The sequence below is a fragment of the Chanos chanos genome, chromosome 3 (assembly GCF_902362185.1).
Source record: "Chanos chanos chromosome 3, fChaCha1.1, whole genome shotgun sequence".
NCBI lineage: Eukaryota > Metazoa > Chordata > Actinopteri > Gonorynchiformes > Chanidae > Chanos > Chanos chanos.
Window position 1 is genome coordinate 50,513,794 of NC_044497.1, and position 12,406 is coordinate 50,526,199.

A 12,406-nucleotide genomic window follows, 5' to 3' on the forward strand; every position below is an offset into this window, starting at 1 on the left:
TGTGTGTGTGTGTGTATGCGTGTGTGTGTGTGTGTGTGTGTGTGTGTGTGTGTGTGTGTGTGAGCACATGCACCCACGCGCGTGTTTGTGTGTGACTCAAGAGTTAGAGTTGAGACCAGCTTAAGACGGTGATATAACCAAATAGAGAGTGGTATCTGAAGGAGGTAGCTGGTTCAAAGGGGTATATGGTGACTGAGGAGAATAATCTAGATCCCGGAGAGTGGCTGGTTACATTTCATTTTTACAGCTCTCTACTTATCATCTGTGTAAAGCTGATGCACTTTAGCTGACCCCACAATTTAACCACTACACTTGGATCATTCCCCTCCAAAAATATGTCTGTGCTGGCAATTCTGCAGGGGTTGAAATTGGCCCAAAGCCCTGTCTATGCAAAATGGATGAGAAAGCAAGGTAATGTTCTAATCTGAGCACAGATCTCCATGAACCTGTAAAGCAGTATCTACTAACCTCCCCTTTTTTAACGGTCATAGACTGGCGTCTGGGTGTGGTCTCCTCGTTGATGCTGGACAGAAAATTCTGGGATATGCGCAATGCATCCTGCAGCAGTGGGTGATCTGGGTGACTAGTGGGCGTGTGCTTCAGCAGATCCTAAACCACATGGACACACACACACACACACACACACATATTTCACACCAAATTTTTTCAAGACATGGTTGAATCAGAACATGCACTACACATCAATATCTGACTGTATTAACTAAATGGATGTATACCACCATTTGTATGTTTCCACAGTACTGTATATACTAAAAGCTTGACTTACATGCAATACCAGAGTGCTCCTGGTTACTCGGTCCACTGGTTTGTACAGGAGGGCTGGCAGACAGAGTATAATAGGATGTTATCAACTAGTACTTTCCAGCAGTTGAATGCAGAAAATGTTTGCAAGACTAACTTTGAAGAAAAGGGAAAATAGAGAATGAATACAGCATATACAGTCAGGTATTCAGCTATATTTCTACCGTCTGATCTGGTTTTATCTGAGAATGGGACATAATTAAGGGTAATTTAAAGACACACACACACACACATACACACAAACAAATAGTATTTTTTTCCACTTACTCTCCAGTGAGTATTTGGCTGTCTGGTCTTTGCAGTCTTTAGTACTTCTGACCTTGAGATTCTGCAGGGAAGTTCAGAAAAGTCAAAAGAGAAGTGATTAAACGTGTAAAAATGAAGGGTCCTCCTAAAACGTTCCACACCACTTTTCTCCACTCTTACGGGTCTTTATCCGGATTTGTCCCTAACATATGCCCCTGCTGTGTGGTCCAAGGTGTTCAAGTCACATGATTTAACTGTTCTGTTTACGATGAAATGTTTCCACGGTGATCTCCTTCTGTGGTCAGTGTTCTAACGAAGTCTCTCACATACAGAGCACCCATGACTCCAGTGCTAGGGTTCAGTCCACATGCCCGTTTACAGGACAGCCGCACAGCGCTTGCTAATGTGTAGCTGAGAAGCATTTGCTGTAGGTTAAACTTATTGTGAAACACCCCCATCCTATTCCACAACTATATGCCCTTAAGGGTGCTAGAAATCTGGTTTGTGTGAGTTTAATTGAATACATTAGCTTGTCACACTTCATTTACGTATAGGTAAGTGAGAGTATGTTCTCTCGCTGCAGGCTTTTCATCACTGGCTTGAGGCTGAAAGCCACTAGAAAATCTACTATCCTCCAGAGCATACATCACTCTATGATCCCATTAAACACCCACCAGTCAGACCCACAATTATCCTAATGTTTGCCTCTAGTTGTGTTGGAAGACAGAAAAATCCTCCAGTACAAATCAGAAAGCATTTTCAGAGCATAAAATGAAAGAGCAGTTGGCATGACAACACCCAGTGTGATGGTTGAAATGAGTGGAGCTGAGCAGACCTAGATTGGATATTTCGCCTCTTATAAAAAATGACCAAGTCATGACATGTTTCATTGAGCATTTTCTAGCTGTAGTTTTCTCTGGTTGTTTTCTGCTCTTCGGTTGGACAGCTGCACATGCCATGGGACTTCACAGATGAAGCTGTCAATCTTTCCTCGGAAGAATCAACAGTCCTACTTTACCTTAAGGGTAAAGTGCTTCTAAAATGCCCTAACTCAAATGGGGTTGTTGTGGGGTCCGTGGCATTTTAGGGGACACACTTTTAGATTACTTACCATCCCGTAAGAGGAAAGAAACCTATCAATAAACTGCTCAGCCCTTCCTGGATGTGCTCCGTGAGCTATTACCTCAGAGATCTCTGCAAACTGTGCATTGGCCTGACAGCACTTCTCTGCTGTCTCCACAGCAACTTCGTAGTTGTCCACGAACGCCCGGTACACTCCCAGCTGACTGGCCTGTAAGAGAGGGATAGAGATATATATTACTGCTTCCTTTCTTTTCTTTGTTTCGCTCATTTTTTTTTTTTCTCCTGTGCTAAAACAATCCGGTCATTAGAGCATTTAGATTGGATTTGTTCTGTTGTAATAATTGGGAACATGCAGAATGACAGCTGCAGCCTCTGGCCTGTACTCCAGTCAAACTCACAGTAATGAGTAATACACACGCTCGGGCAAGGAGCGGCGACACGGCCCAACAGACGGGGCAGTGTCATCGCCGCAGGAAACGCTGGCATTGTCTCTCTCTCTCTCTCTCTCTCTCTCTCTCTCTCTCTCTATGCTGTTGGGCCTACAGTGGTTGCTATGACAGCAGAGGCCAGCTCTGGGGTTGAGCAATTAATATGTGCGCCTGGCACTGTAAAAGCACATTTGGAAATTTAATTCAGCTTTCCAAACTCGACGGCCCTGCCTGCCAGAGATGCCATTTATCTCTCTCCAGCTTAACAGCCCTATCAATTCCCTTAAATACATATATACATGCAGCAATGATGGAGGGTTGTGCTTGTGCCATACTGAGCAAGGAAAAGTGGAGCAAGGCTCTCTTGGCAGGACTCTCAGACACAGGGAAACGTGCTGACTGCATTTATCTCTCTTAACAGTACGGATATGATGATTTTTGGGCGTGGATTTTCATACATTAAATTCCACATATAAGTGCGCAATCTGCTATGAGTTCACTGTCCCCGAGTTACGACAACATGGAAAAAAAAATAAGATACAAGATTCCACAAATATCTCCCAGTTGTGCAGTATACACAGTGTGCTGGTACGGGTGTCCTACATCGTTCTTTAAAAGAAATGTAACATCTTCTCATGGGCTGTAAATTTCCTACCTCTGTGTTTGTGTTTAGGTGACACCGCTGTGATAGTTCGCTACGTCACAGTAATGACAGACGGAGAGTTTGAGAGAAGTGAATGAGGACAGTGCTTTGAATAACTGGTCTGAACAACTCTCGCTCCACTAAAGTAATGGCATCGTTTCACATGCGCCAGTCTCACCTGGACCCTGACCTCTCTGTGACCTCTATCACCTGCTGAAAAGAGTGAAACAATCTGCGCTCTGAGGTGAGAGACGAACGTTTTTTTTCCGCCAAAGAAGCTGGAAGTTGTAAAGTAAAGCTATTTTCTCAGCGCCTGCAATCTTTCTCCTACTGCGCAAACTGACGCCCGAGGCCAAAATCAATCTGCAGCGTGGTGGACAGGAATTTACTCTGTGACAATCTCATTACAGTGAGGAGAGGGATGATGAACGTAATGCAGCCATGGACAACGCTCCAGCGGCTGATAGATCCAACCACTGCAGAACGGCGTAAACCCACACTTTAAGCCACCGAGTCAGAAACGGGATTTCTCATGTATAATGGATACCAGTAAGCAAACCTAATATGGCGCTACAAGCACCACAAACACACTGGGCAAACAGCCCACGTACACATCCAAACATACTTAAGTACACAAAACGGGCGCGAAAAAACCCAGACAAACGTTGGCGTTTGTCGTGCGGAGCGCTCGAGCGGTCTAAGGAAGCGTATCCTGTCTGAAAGAAAGAGAGGCTGGACGAACGTCTGGATAAGACAGGCTCACAAAGATAGTGGAAAAACAGGCCTGACTAACTGCTGGAGTCACTGGAGGTATAGCCTCCTTCATAACGACAGAACCATATGGTGAACCCTACTAGACATGACAGTATATGCCCCCTTTTTTTTTCTGTGCATGCAAATGAATTAGCACATGCTTGCGTTGGAGAGCTCAAAATGCTATGAGCCTTTTCATTGGGAAACGTTGGTATACGCATCATAAAGGGAATTACCAAGTGAATGTCACCAACGGCACTAAAATATGTAGAATAGGTAGAGGGAGGTTCCTTTCCTTCTGCTGCTCAGTAAACGTTTCTCAGTGACGTACCCACTCGTAACGTGTCATTGCTTACATCTGTTTTTCTTTTCAAGTCAGATTGTTTTTTCTTTTTCTTTTTTTTTGCTCTACACAAACTGACAGGAACAAGATGACTTCAAGTACGGGGGAAAAAAAAAAAAACAGCTTCATCAAAAACTCTGCTTGAATGCTTTCTCTATCTCTTTCCGCATCTCGCCCCCTCTCTCTCTCTCTCTCTCTCTCTCTTTGTAAAACTCGTCCGTGTAAGGACGCTCTGCGAAGCTGTTGTCCATTGTCTTTCCTCCCCCTTGATTCTCATTAACAGCCTCCCGACGAGCAGGAGGAGGGCTACGCAAGGCGAACACACAGCCTGCGGCCAGAGTCACTCTGCCTGACTGATTGACTGACTGACTGACTGCCTGGAAAAACAAAACGTCTCCTGAGAAAAGTAAAGCTCTGCTTTTTTTTTTCTTGCCACAATCTAGGAAAAAAGTAGGATAATGAAAGAGAAACAATGCATGGGAAAAAATGGACAGAAATAAAAAAAAAAGAAAAAAGAAAAGAATAAGTGAACAATACAACTCAAGCTCAACCTGAGGATTTTGTCTAGTCTCTCAGCAGATCCTGGGGACTAAGGACAGGGCCTTTTCAAGTTAATGGGAGGTACAGAGGGGCAAAGCAATATACAATCCTCCTGTGGTACTATTAATAGCTGCCTCTTTGACACACAAAGCACACACACACTGTAGTATTAGCCCAAACTAAAAAGACTGAATCGTGACACTGTTCTTAATACATACAGATCACCACACTGAAAAACAGTCATAGCTTGCTGTAGTTTTGCTTTAGGAAAAGAAAGAAGTTATTCACTATGGATTCACTGATTCAGTTAAACTGGAAAATAGCGGTATGATTCATCCAGGCTTGGTAAACAGTCATACGATTACTGCGGCTTAGATAAGCCTCTCCCTCTCAGAGTCATTTTTCATTCTGCTATCTGCTTTGCCTTATGAGGGTGTCTTCATCAAAGCATGATGTAACAGCAGATAATTCACATTTAAGACACTTTGAAACATCAGTTAATTTGAAGAGTTAGGCCTTTGGGCTTGATGTCTAACCATTGCAGCGTTTTGATCAAATTCGCGCCCAGCCTGCAGGCTGTGATGGACACCCGAGTGAGATCTGACGCGTCTGGAAACTCACTTGCTTTTGGAAGAGATCACCCACACGCTGGTGATGGCTCCACTGTTGCACTCTGGGTAAAAGGCCATCGTAAAATTCTTTGTGTATCTCGTAGAGCTCAGGCACTTTGAAGAAGATGGTCTCTATCTGCTGGACGGTAAGAACTGGCTGGGAGGTGGTCGCTGCAGCCTTCAAGGGCTTCATGGGCTGAGAGAGAGAGAGAGAGAGAGAGAGTCACTAAATCAGTCCCCTCTGATTGTGTGGTTATGTGTGTGTGTGTCTGTCAACGCTGGTCTCAGCTCCTCTGTACCGGTTTGAATTAGAGGTAGTGACAGACTACTTGCCCACGGCTTTGTTTTTGACAGAGAATGGAAACAACCCTTGTTAAATATTTGAGGATACAGACAGATATAAAGAGGAAAGAGGTGCCGTAAAAAAAAACAACAACAAATAAATAAATAAAATAAAGGACAAGAGGGAAGGGAGAAGACAGAGGGAAGTGCGTATAGAGAGGCAGTGTGTGATAATGAGGCAGAGTGACAAAGAGGTGTGGGCAGAATTTGGGACAGTCCTGAAGTGGTCTGATCAACAGACCAGAAATGTTACAACAAAGTATTTTCAGACGCCAAACATTACGGTTTATTTGTTCAGTTCAGCTCTGTTTTTCTAAGTGGCGGCAATCGATAATGAGTTTGCTAGTCTATGCTGGCATCGTGCCACAGATGTATTAGTCGAAAAAATTTCCACATGTCATTTTCTTCAAAATGAAAACCAACTGCAGCTCTTTACACATGTAGCGTGTACCAAAACCATTGGCGGCAGAGACAAGTTTCCGTATTCAAACGTTGCAGGCCTAACTCAAACAGCAACAAACATGTCATCTACAAAGACTCACACACACACACACACACACACACACACACCCTCTTTAAATGGAAAAAGTGCAGGAGTGACATCACAAAGAGCAGAAAACAGATGGGTCCTATGTTTGACGGATTTTCAGGCTGAGTGACAAGCAGGAGGAGACTCTTTCGTGTGAGTCTGAGCACACATGCCGAAAATTCTCCTGTTTGTCCTGATCTGACCTGCTCCCCATGACAAAAATCTTCCACTACGTTACTCTGAGAAAATCTTTTCTTTAAGCATGAAACATGACCGTTAAAGCTCGAACAAAACACTACTGTCAGTGTACAACACGACACAGATCTGAAGAGCACTCACCAGCAGCAGGGCCTCCAGGTGGCTAAGGTAGGTCTCCTCACTGGCCAGGATCCCAGACAGAACCCACTTACGCATTTCAAGGCCTTTCTCCAGATCCAGCTCAGCCTGAGAAAGAGAAGACAGATCAATTTTAATAATGACCCTGTGGTACACTCTGTCAGGCGACTGTAATAACACAACCTCACAGCACGTCCACTGGGAAATTCACTCACATAATTATTTTTTCTGGGTCTGGATGAATGTTAAGATATGCCACAAGAAAACTAAGTGTAACGGCCCTGTATGCTGAAAAGTGGAGCTCCGGGTGCATTACACGTATTAACAGCAATGACATTCAGTGGTAAGGCCAACAAAGTTCTTTTAGATGACCACAAAGTTGTCATAGTTTTACACAAAACACATCCATACAGCCACATCTCCACATATCAGCAAACTCATACTCACACACACACACGCAAACACACACATTCACACACCTAGATACATACTCCCACACACCTACACACACAAACACACACACAAACACCATCTCTCTCTCTCTCTCTCTCTCTCTCTCTCTCTCTCTAACACACACACACATACATACACACACACACACACACACACACACACACACACACACACACACACACACACACATACATACACACACACACATTTCCTTTCTCTTAGTGTGCGCGTGGTTTTCTGCATGTGTATAGATTAGTGAGCAGTGATGGGGGTAAATGAGGCAGAAATGCCCGTTTCCATGGCCACTGCACAGGTAGTGGGAACAGCAGATGTTAGTAATATTCTCCAGAGATATTTTAGACCCGAGCACAGGATGAATAAAACATTCTTTATCTCCCTAATGTCTGTGCTTTTATTACCATGTTTAACATTGCTCTTTCCTCTCATTAAGACGGTGACTCTCTGTGCGACACTGCTCAAAAAAAAACTTACACACTGTTTGACCATCTGATGACAGAAGCATAAATGTCAGGTGGACATTTCAACGCTCAGATCTTGAGTTACGAGCGTGGAACACTTCACATTCTGAATACTTTCCTGGCATTCTTGGACACATACAGAGACCATGCTGTTTTCTACAGCTGTGAGTTAAGTAAGAATGCTTCAGCTGCTTTAAATCTATCTTTTCTGCCTCCTTTCAGCGCGGCTTTGGGAATTTCAATAGACATATTTCATATCATACATTCTATCGGTGATCTCAACATTCTCACCAAACACATACTCCTCTCCTGAATGGGGCATCCACTAAGCAGAACAACAGCTCTTATTATTCTTTACGTAAAGCATAAACATATGCATTGAAGCAGAGGTCGTTACAGCCAAACAACTACTGAAGGAAACAACCTGGGATATGAAAGCTAGCTTATTGCCAATGAGCAAAGACAACATCTTTGCATAATTACAGGGGTGGAGGGGGTGCTTCTGTTTATTCATGAACGTAGAGATCCAGACACTGCTCCGCAGGGAACAGCATTCCATCTTCAGACTATCATCTTTTATTCATTCACATATTTATTAATGAAACCTTCCCAGATTTTGGACACCACAGCAGGGAACAAACTCACCTCAGTTCATCAAAAAGACAACAAGCGCTCGCTTCTATCTCACAGGGGTGAAGGGAACGTGCTGGAACCCTTCTCACAGTACTGACATAAGACAATTACAACAAAAAAAAAAACCCCAAAAAACAAAACCCCTCCCTGGAAAATTCATACTCTATATTCATATAGGTGGGGGTTCAGATTGAGGGGTTAGATATCTAAATTCACTTTAGACAGTCACTCTCTCACCCAGTCATAAAAATACTGCAAGTAGAGAAATATACACATCATTAGTAATAACTGTTTATGACAAAACTATGCATTATATCTTGAGCAGATCTGTGGTATCTGGAGAGAGGCGGCTGGTTTGGTTCCAGTCAAGAAGATTGGCAGTGAGATGTCTTCAGTGCTGAAGTGTATTTCAAGGTCTGTGTGGGTGGTTGATGGCACTTTTGTTCAATATTGTTCATGTTCACTGACATAAATCATCTCTACTATCAAGAGAATCTGCCTGAGACGGATTAGGAATTCATTCCTTTTAAACGCACAGATTCACTGAGACGCTTCATGGGAGAAGAAACCAAAAAGAGCCATCGAATTCAATTAACGTATGACAGCTTTAACTCACTGGAGTTCCCTCCATTATATATTCAATCAGCAAGCCCAAATAATTTCTGTTTAATATTTACTACGGTCAATCGAACCAGAACAAAAAAAAAAGAGAGAGAGAGAGAGAGAGAGAGAGAGAGAGAGAGAGAGAGACAGAATGGTGATTTTAAATGCAGGTACCCGTAAGGCAGGTCTCTAACCTTTAGGACCAAATGATCCCACAGGAAATGCTGAATGAGATGCATTTGAGAATGGGTTTGTTCCAGGCTGTTGCTTTCTGCATAATGTGCATTTGATTAAGTCATAAAATCTGAAGGATTGCTCGGGCCTATGGGAAACTGAATGGCCTGGGATCATGTAAATATTCAGTGTGACATCAGTCTACTCACGAAATGTCCGACTGGATAGAGCCTCTTCTAAAAAAAGAACTGAATATGAGATTTAGCTTTATGGCCAGGGGTGAAATAGCCAGTAAGACTAGGACTGAAGAAGGATTGTTAGTTGCAGCTTCATATGGTGCATCACTGCACTGTCCAACATTGCACACACAGGATAAATACAATGAATTATCTTTGTTAGCTGTCTGTAGAGGCCTTCAGAGCATCTGGTTTACTTTGGGATCATGGCTCAGAACAGCAAAGTTTTCTTAGAAAATTCCTTTTAAATTCATCAGTTAGCGTTAATCCCATATATATCCCCGGCACGTTCACCAAATATGGGTGGAGTGTGTGAGACAAGAGAGGACTGGGCTTGCAGATTAAAAGCAATGTGGGAGTCTGTCAGTGAGGTCAAAGGCCAGATACAGATCCAGGAGAAAACACATAAAATCCTGCTAGCCTCAGGACAGCGTATTGGCAGATAGGAGACATCAATCAATTTGATAGTCAGTGGTCTTGTCCATGGAGCAAGACTCAGGGGGCAGGGATACCTTTATCACCACTGATGTGATTACACATAGCATGAATGCACACTGCCCAAAGAGAACAACACTGAGGCAACAGATTGAGAATTATATCGGCTTTCTGAAGCAATAGCAGAAAAACCGTGATCCCTAAACACAGTCCACTGATTTTGCCATGCTATAGATCCAAATAATCCATGCAAATTCAAATGATCATGCAAATAAGGTGTGAGATAAACTAACCATGATTGGGAAGTCGGCACATCCGATCACAAAATCTGAAAATGTCGGACTTCATATACTACATTTAGAGGGGACCTGCTCAGTAGTAACCTTTGAAAATGGGAAGGTCACAGATCATGGCCAAGTTGACCCTTAGGTGGATTACCAATGAGGCTGTAAAAGCAGTATGTGGAGGGGGAGGGAAACCCAAGACTACCCAAGACTGCATCGTGGCTTTTTATGGAATTGCAATTCAGCAAATATTCCTCTACTTCTTTTAGACCCATGGATTGAACAGGATCTGCTTTGAATCCTTAAACACCTAGCACTGAGGTTTTAGATCCAGTGACGTGATCAGTCGTTTGAACAGTGGTAACAGTGGGCAAAGACACTTACAGATTTGGAGGACTCAAGCGAACCAGAGGACAGGGTGTCTCGGCTGCTGCGGCTCTTGGAGCTGAGGTGAGGGGAGGAGGAGGGGGAGTCATCGATGTAGGGCAGGATGTCATGGTGGCGTCGCTGCTCCTCCGCGCGGTCGGCGTCGTAGCCGTAGGTAGGAGGAGTCCCCGTAAACGAACCATCTGCGAGAAACAAACAAAGATGTCTATGAGTCACCTGTAACGAATGTTTTTTACATGCAAAAGGGACGGTGACTTTATTTATCACAAGGTTTGTTGAAAGAATTGCTCTAAAAAAAAAGGAAATCTTTTCAAGAATCTTATAGTATGGTCAATAAAGTTTGCGCCGTCATAAAAAACCAGCGATGCGTGATTTTACTAGAGGAGAGATTTGTGCAAAGATTGTTTTAGACCTTTTGGTAACCCACTCAAACTGCCCATCAACTGAGTACTGACTCAGTCAGAACATTCAACAATACAATCACCACTGTGTCTTGGTAAAGACCGCATTCTTTTACCCCGCAATTAAAATGACAGCCAGATACTCCTCCACAACATAATGTACTAATAGGGCACAGCAGCAAAGGGAAAAAAACAGAATAGAATAGAATAGAATAGAATAGAATAGAATAGAATAGAATGGAATGGAATAGAACAGAATCTGACAAGTCAATCTGACAGTCCTCATGCAGAAAAAACCAGTCTATATGGGAATATTTTTCCTGTCGAAGGACAAATAATAAATAAAATTTGAAACGAGTGAAAATGATCCTGTCCAGATCCCTTTTACTGACTGTAGTCTCCAAACAAAGGAGTCTGTGTTTGTGTGTGTGTGTGTGTGTGTGTGCGTGCAATATGCATGCATGCGAACAGTCACTCAGACACACCTGCCAGCAGACTGAGTGTGTAAACCTGTTCCTCTGCCCAAAGGCAAAATCTCATCCAGAGCCCAGACCACAATCACTCGTTTCCACAGTCTGCCAAAGGAACTCTGAGCATTTTCATATAATAAAACTCTGAGAATAATTCGCCTCTTTTATCATCTCTTACTGCTGCTGTCATCAGCCAAGTGACCCACTTTTGCTAAGCACACAGTGTTAATTTGCTTCAGTGTTTAATTTGTAGATTACAGTCAGCCCGTGCCTGAGGGTTACACAGTTCTGTCTCTGGAAGAGAGAGGCTTGTATTCCAGTCTCGCTGTAGGTTTAATGTTGGCATGAGACATGGGAGGCCCATCTCTCACACACAGCACATTAACTTTTCAAGAGCTTTCACCCGCTAGTATTAGTGAGAGAAAGAGAGAGAGAGAAAGAAAGAGAGAGAGAGAGAGAAAGAGACAGAGCAGACACCCCCAACAGAGACTGGCTAACCGGCCTCATTCCTCTGATTGGCTTTTCCATTAGTGTTCTGGCAACCACACTGCTAGCACTCATATTCATGCCGGTCACGCCCCTGCTCCATTTCCTAGCCAAATTTCAGCTCTCATCCCAAAAGCGACCACAAGAGAGAAATCTAGCCCCTCCCCCTTCGGGCCACTCTTCCAGAGTAAAGGAGACTTGAGACGCTTTATTGATTTCTTCCTGAACCCACTGGCAGCTAAAAACATTTTGGGTGGCTGAGAGCAGAAAATAAAATGAAATTAAAAATCAAACAATTAATACATGTTGGCGTACAAATCCTCTTTTTACGAGAAGGCATTGTTTTTGTTGCAGACGTATGCACAGGGACTACCTGAGACAACCTGGGTTTTTTTTTTTTACATCACAGAAAGGGAAGCTGAGGGTGAATCATGTGAGCTCAGAGCCAGGAGTGACCCGGTTTGAGACAGCCTCCAGGTAAACACAGGAGAACCGTTTCAACGCAAATTCATTACAGCGCCACAAATTAGCATAAATAACCTTACTTGATCTGAAAAGGCCGGGGGATTTTCCATTGTGCTCCAAGCAGTAACACTCTCTGAATTCATCACAGATCATCACACCTCACTGAATGGTTATAAATGATTTGCCTAACATTTGAAATATGCACACACATGCACACAAGCATG

At 43.3% G+C, this 12,406-nt stretch overlaps 1 protein-coding gene across 3 annotated transcripts in view; it reads right to left on the bottom strand.

The window, feature by feature from the left end:
* bcr (BCR activator of RhoGEF and GTPase) overlaps window positions 1–12,406 on the bottom strand; it is a 57,780-nt gene that overhangs the window by 14,853 nt on the left and 30,521 nt on the right. For all 3 annotated transcript variants that reach the window (XM_030768750.1, XM_030768751.1, XM_030768752.1), the window contains 7 exons: window positions 10,358–10,542; window positions 6,680–6,784; window positions 5,480–5,665; window positions 2,252–2,359; window positions 1,090–1,150; window positions 788–840; window positions 469–609 (listed from right to left, as the gene is read on the bottom strand). In XM_030768750.1, coding sequence (XP_030624610.1) covers window positions 469–609; window positions 788–840; window positions 1,090–1,150; window positions 2,252–2,359; window positions 5,480–5,665; window positions 6,680–6,784; window positions 10,358–10,542 — 839 coding nt within the window. The remainder of the gene's footprint in view (window positions 1–468; window positions 610–787; window positions 841–1,089; window positions 1,151–2,251; window positions 2,360–5,479; window positions 5,666–6,679; window positions 6,785–10,357; window positions 10,543–12,406) is intronic.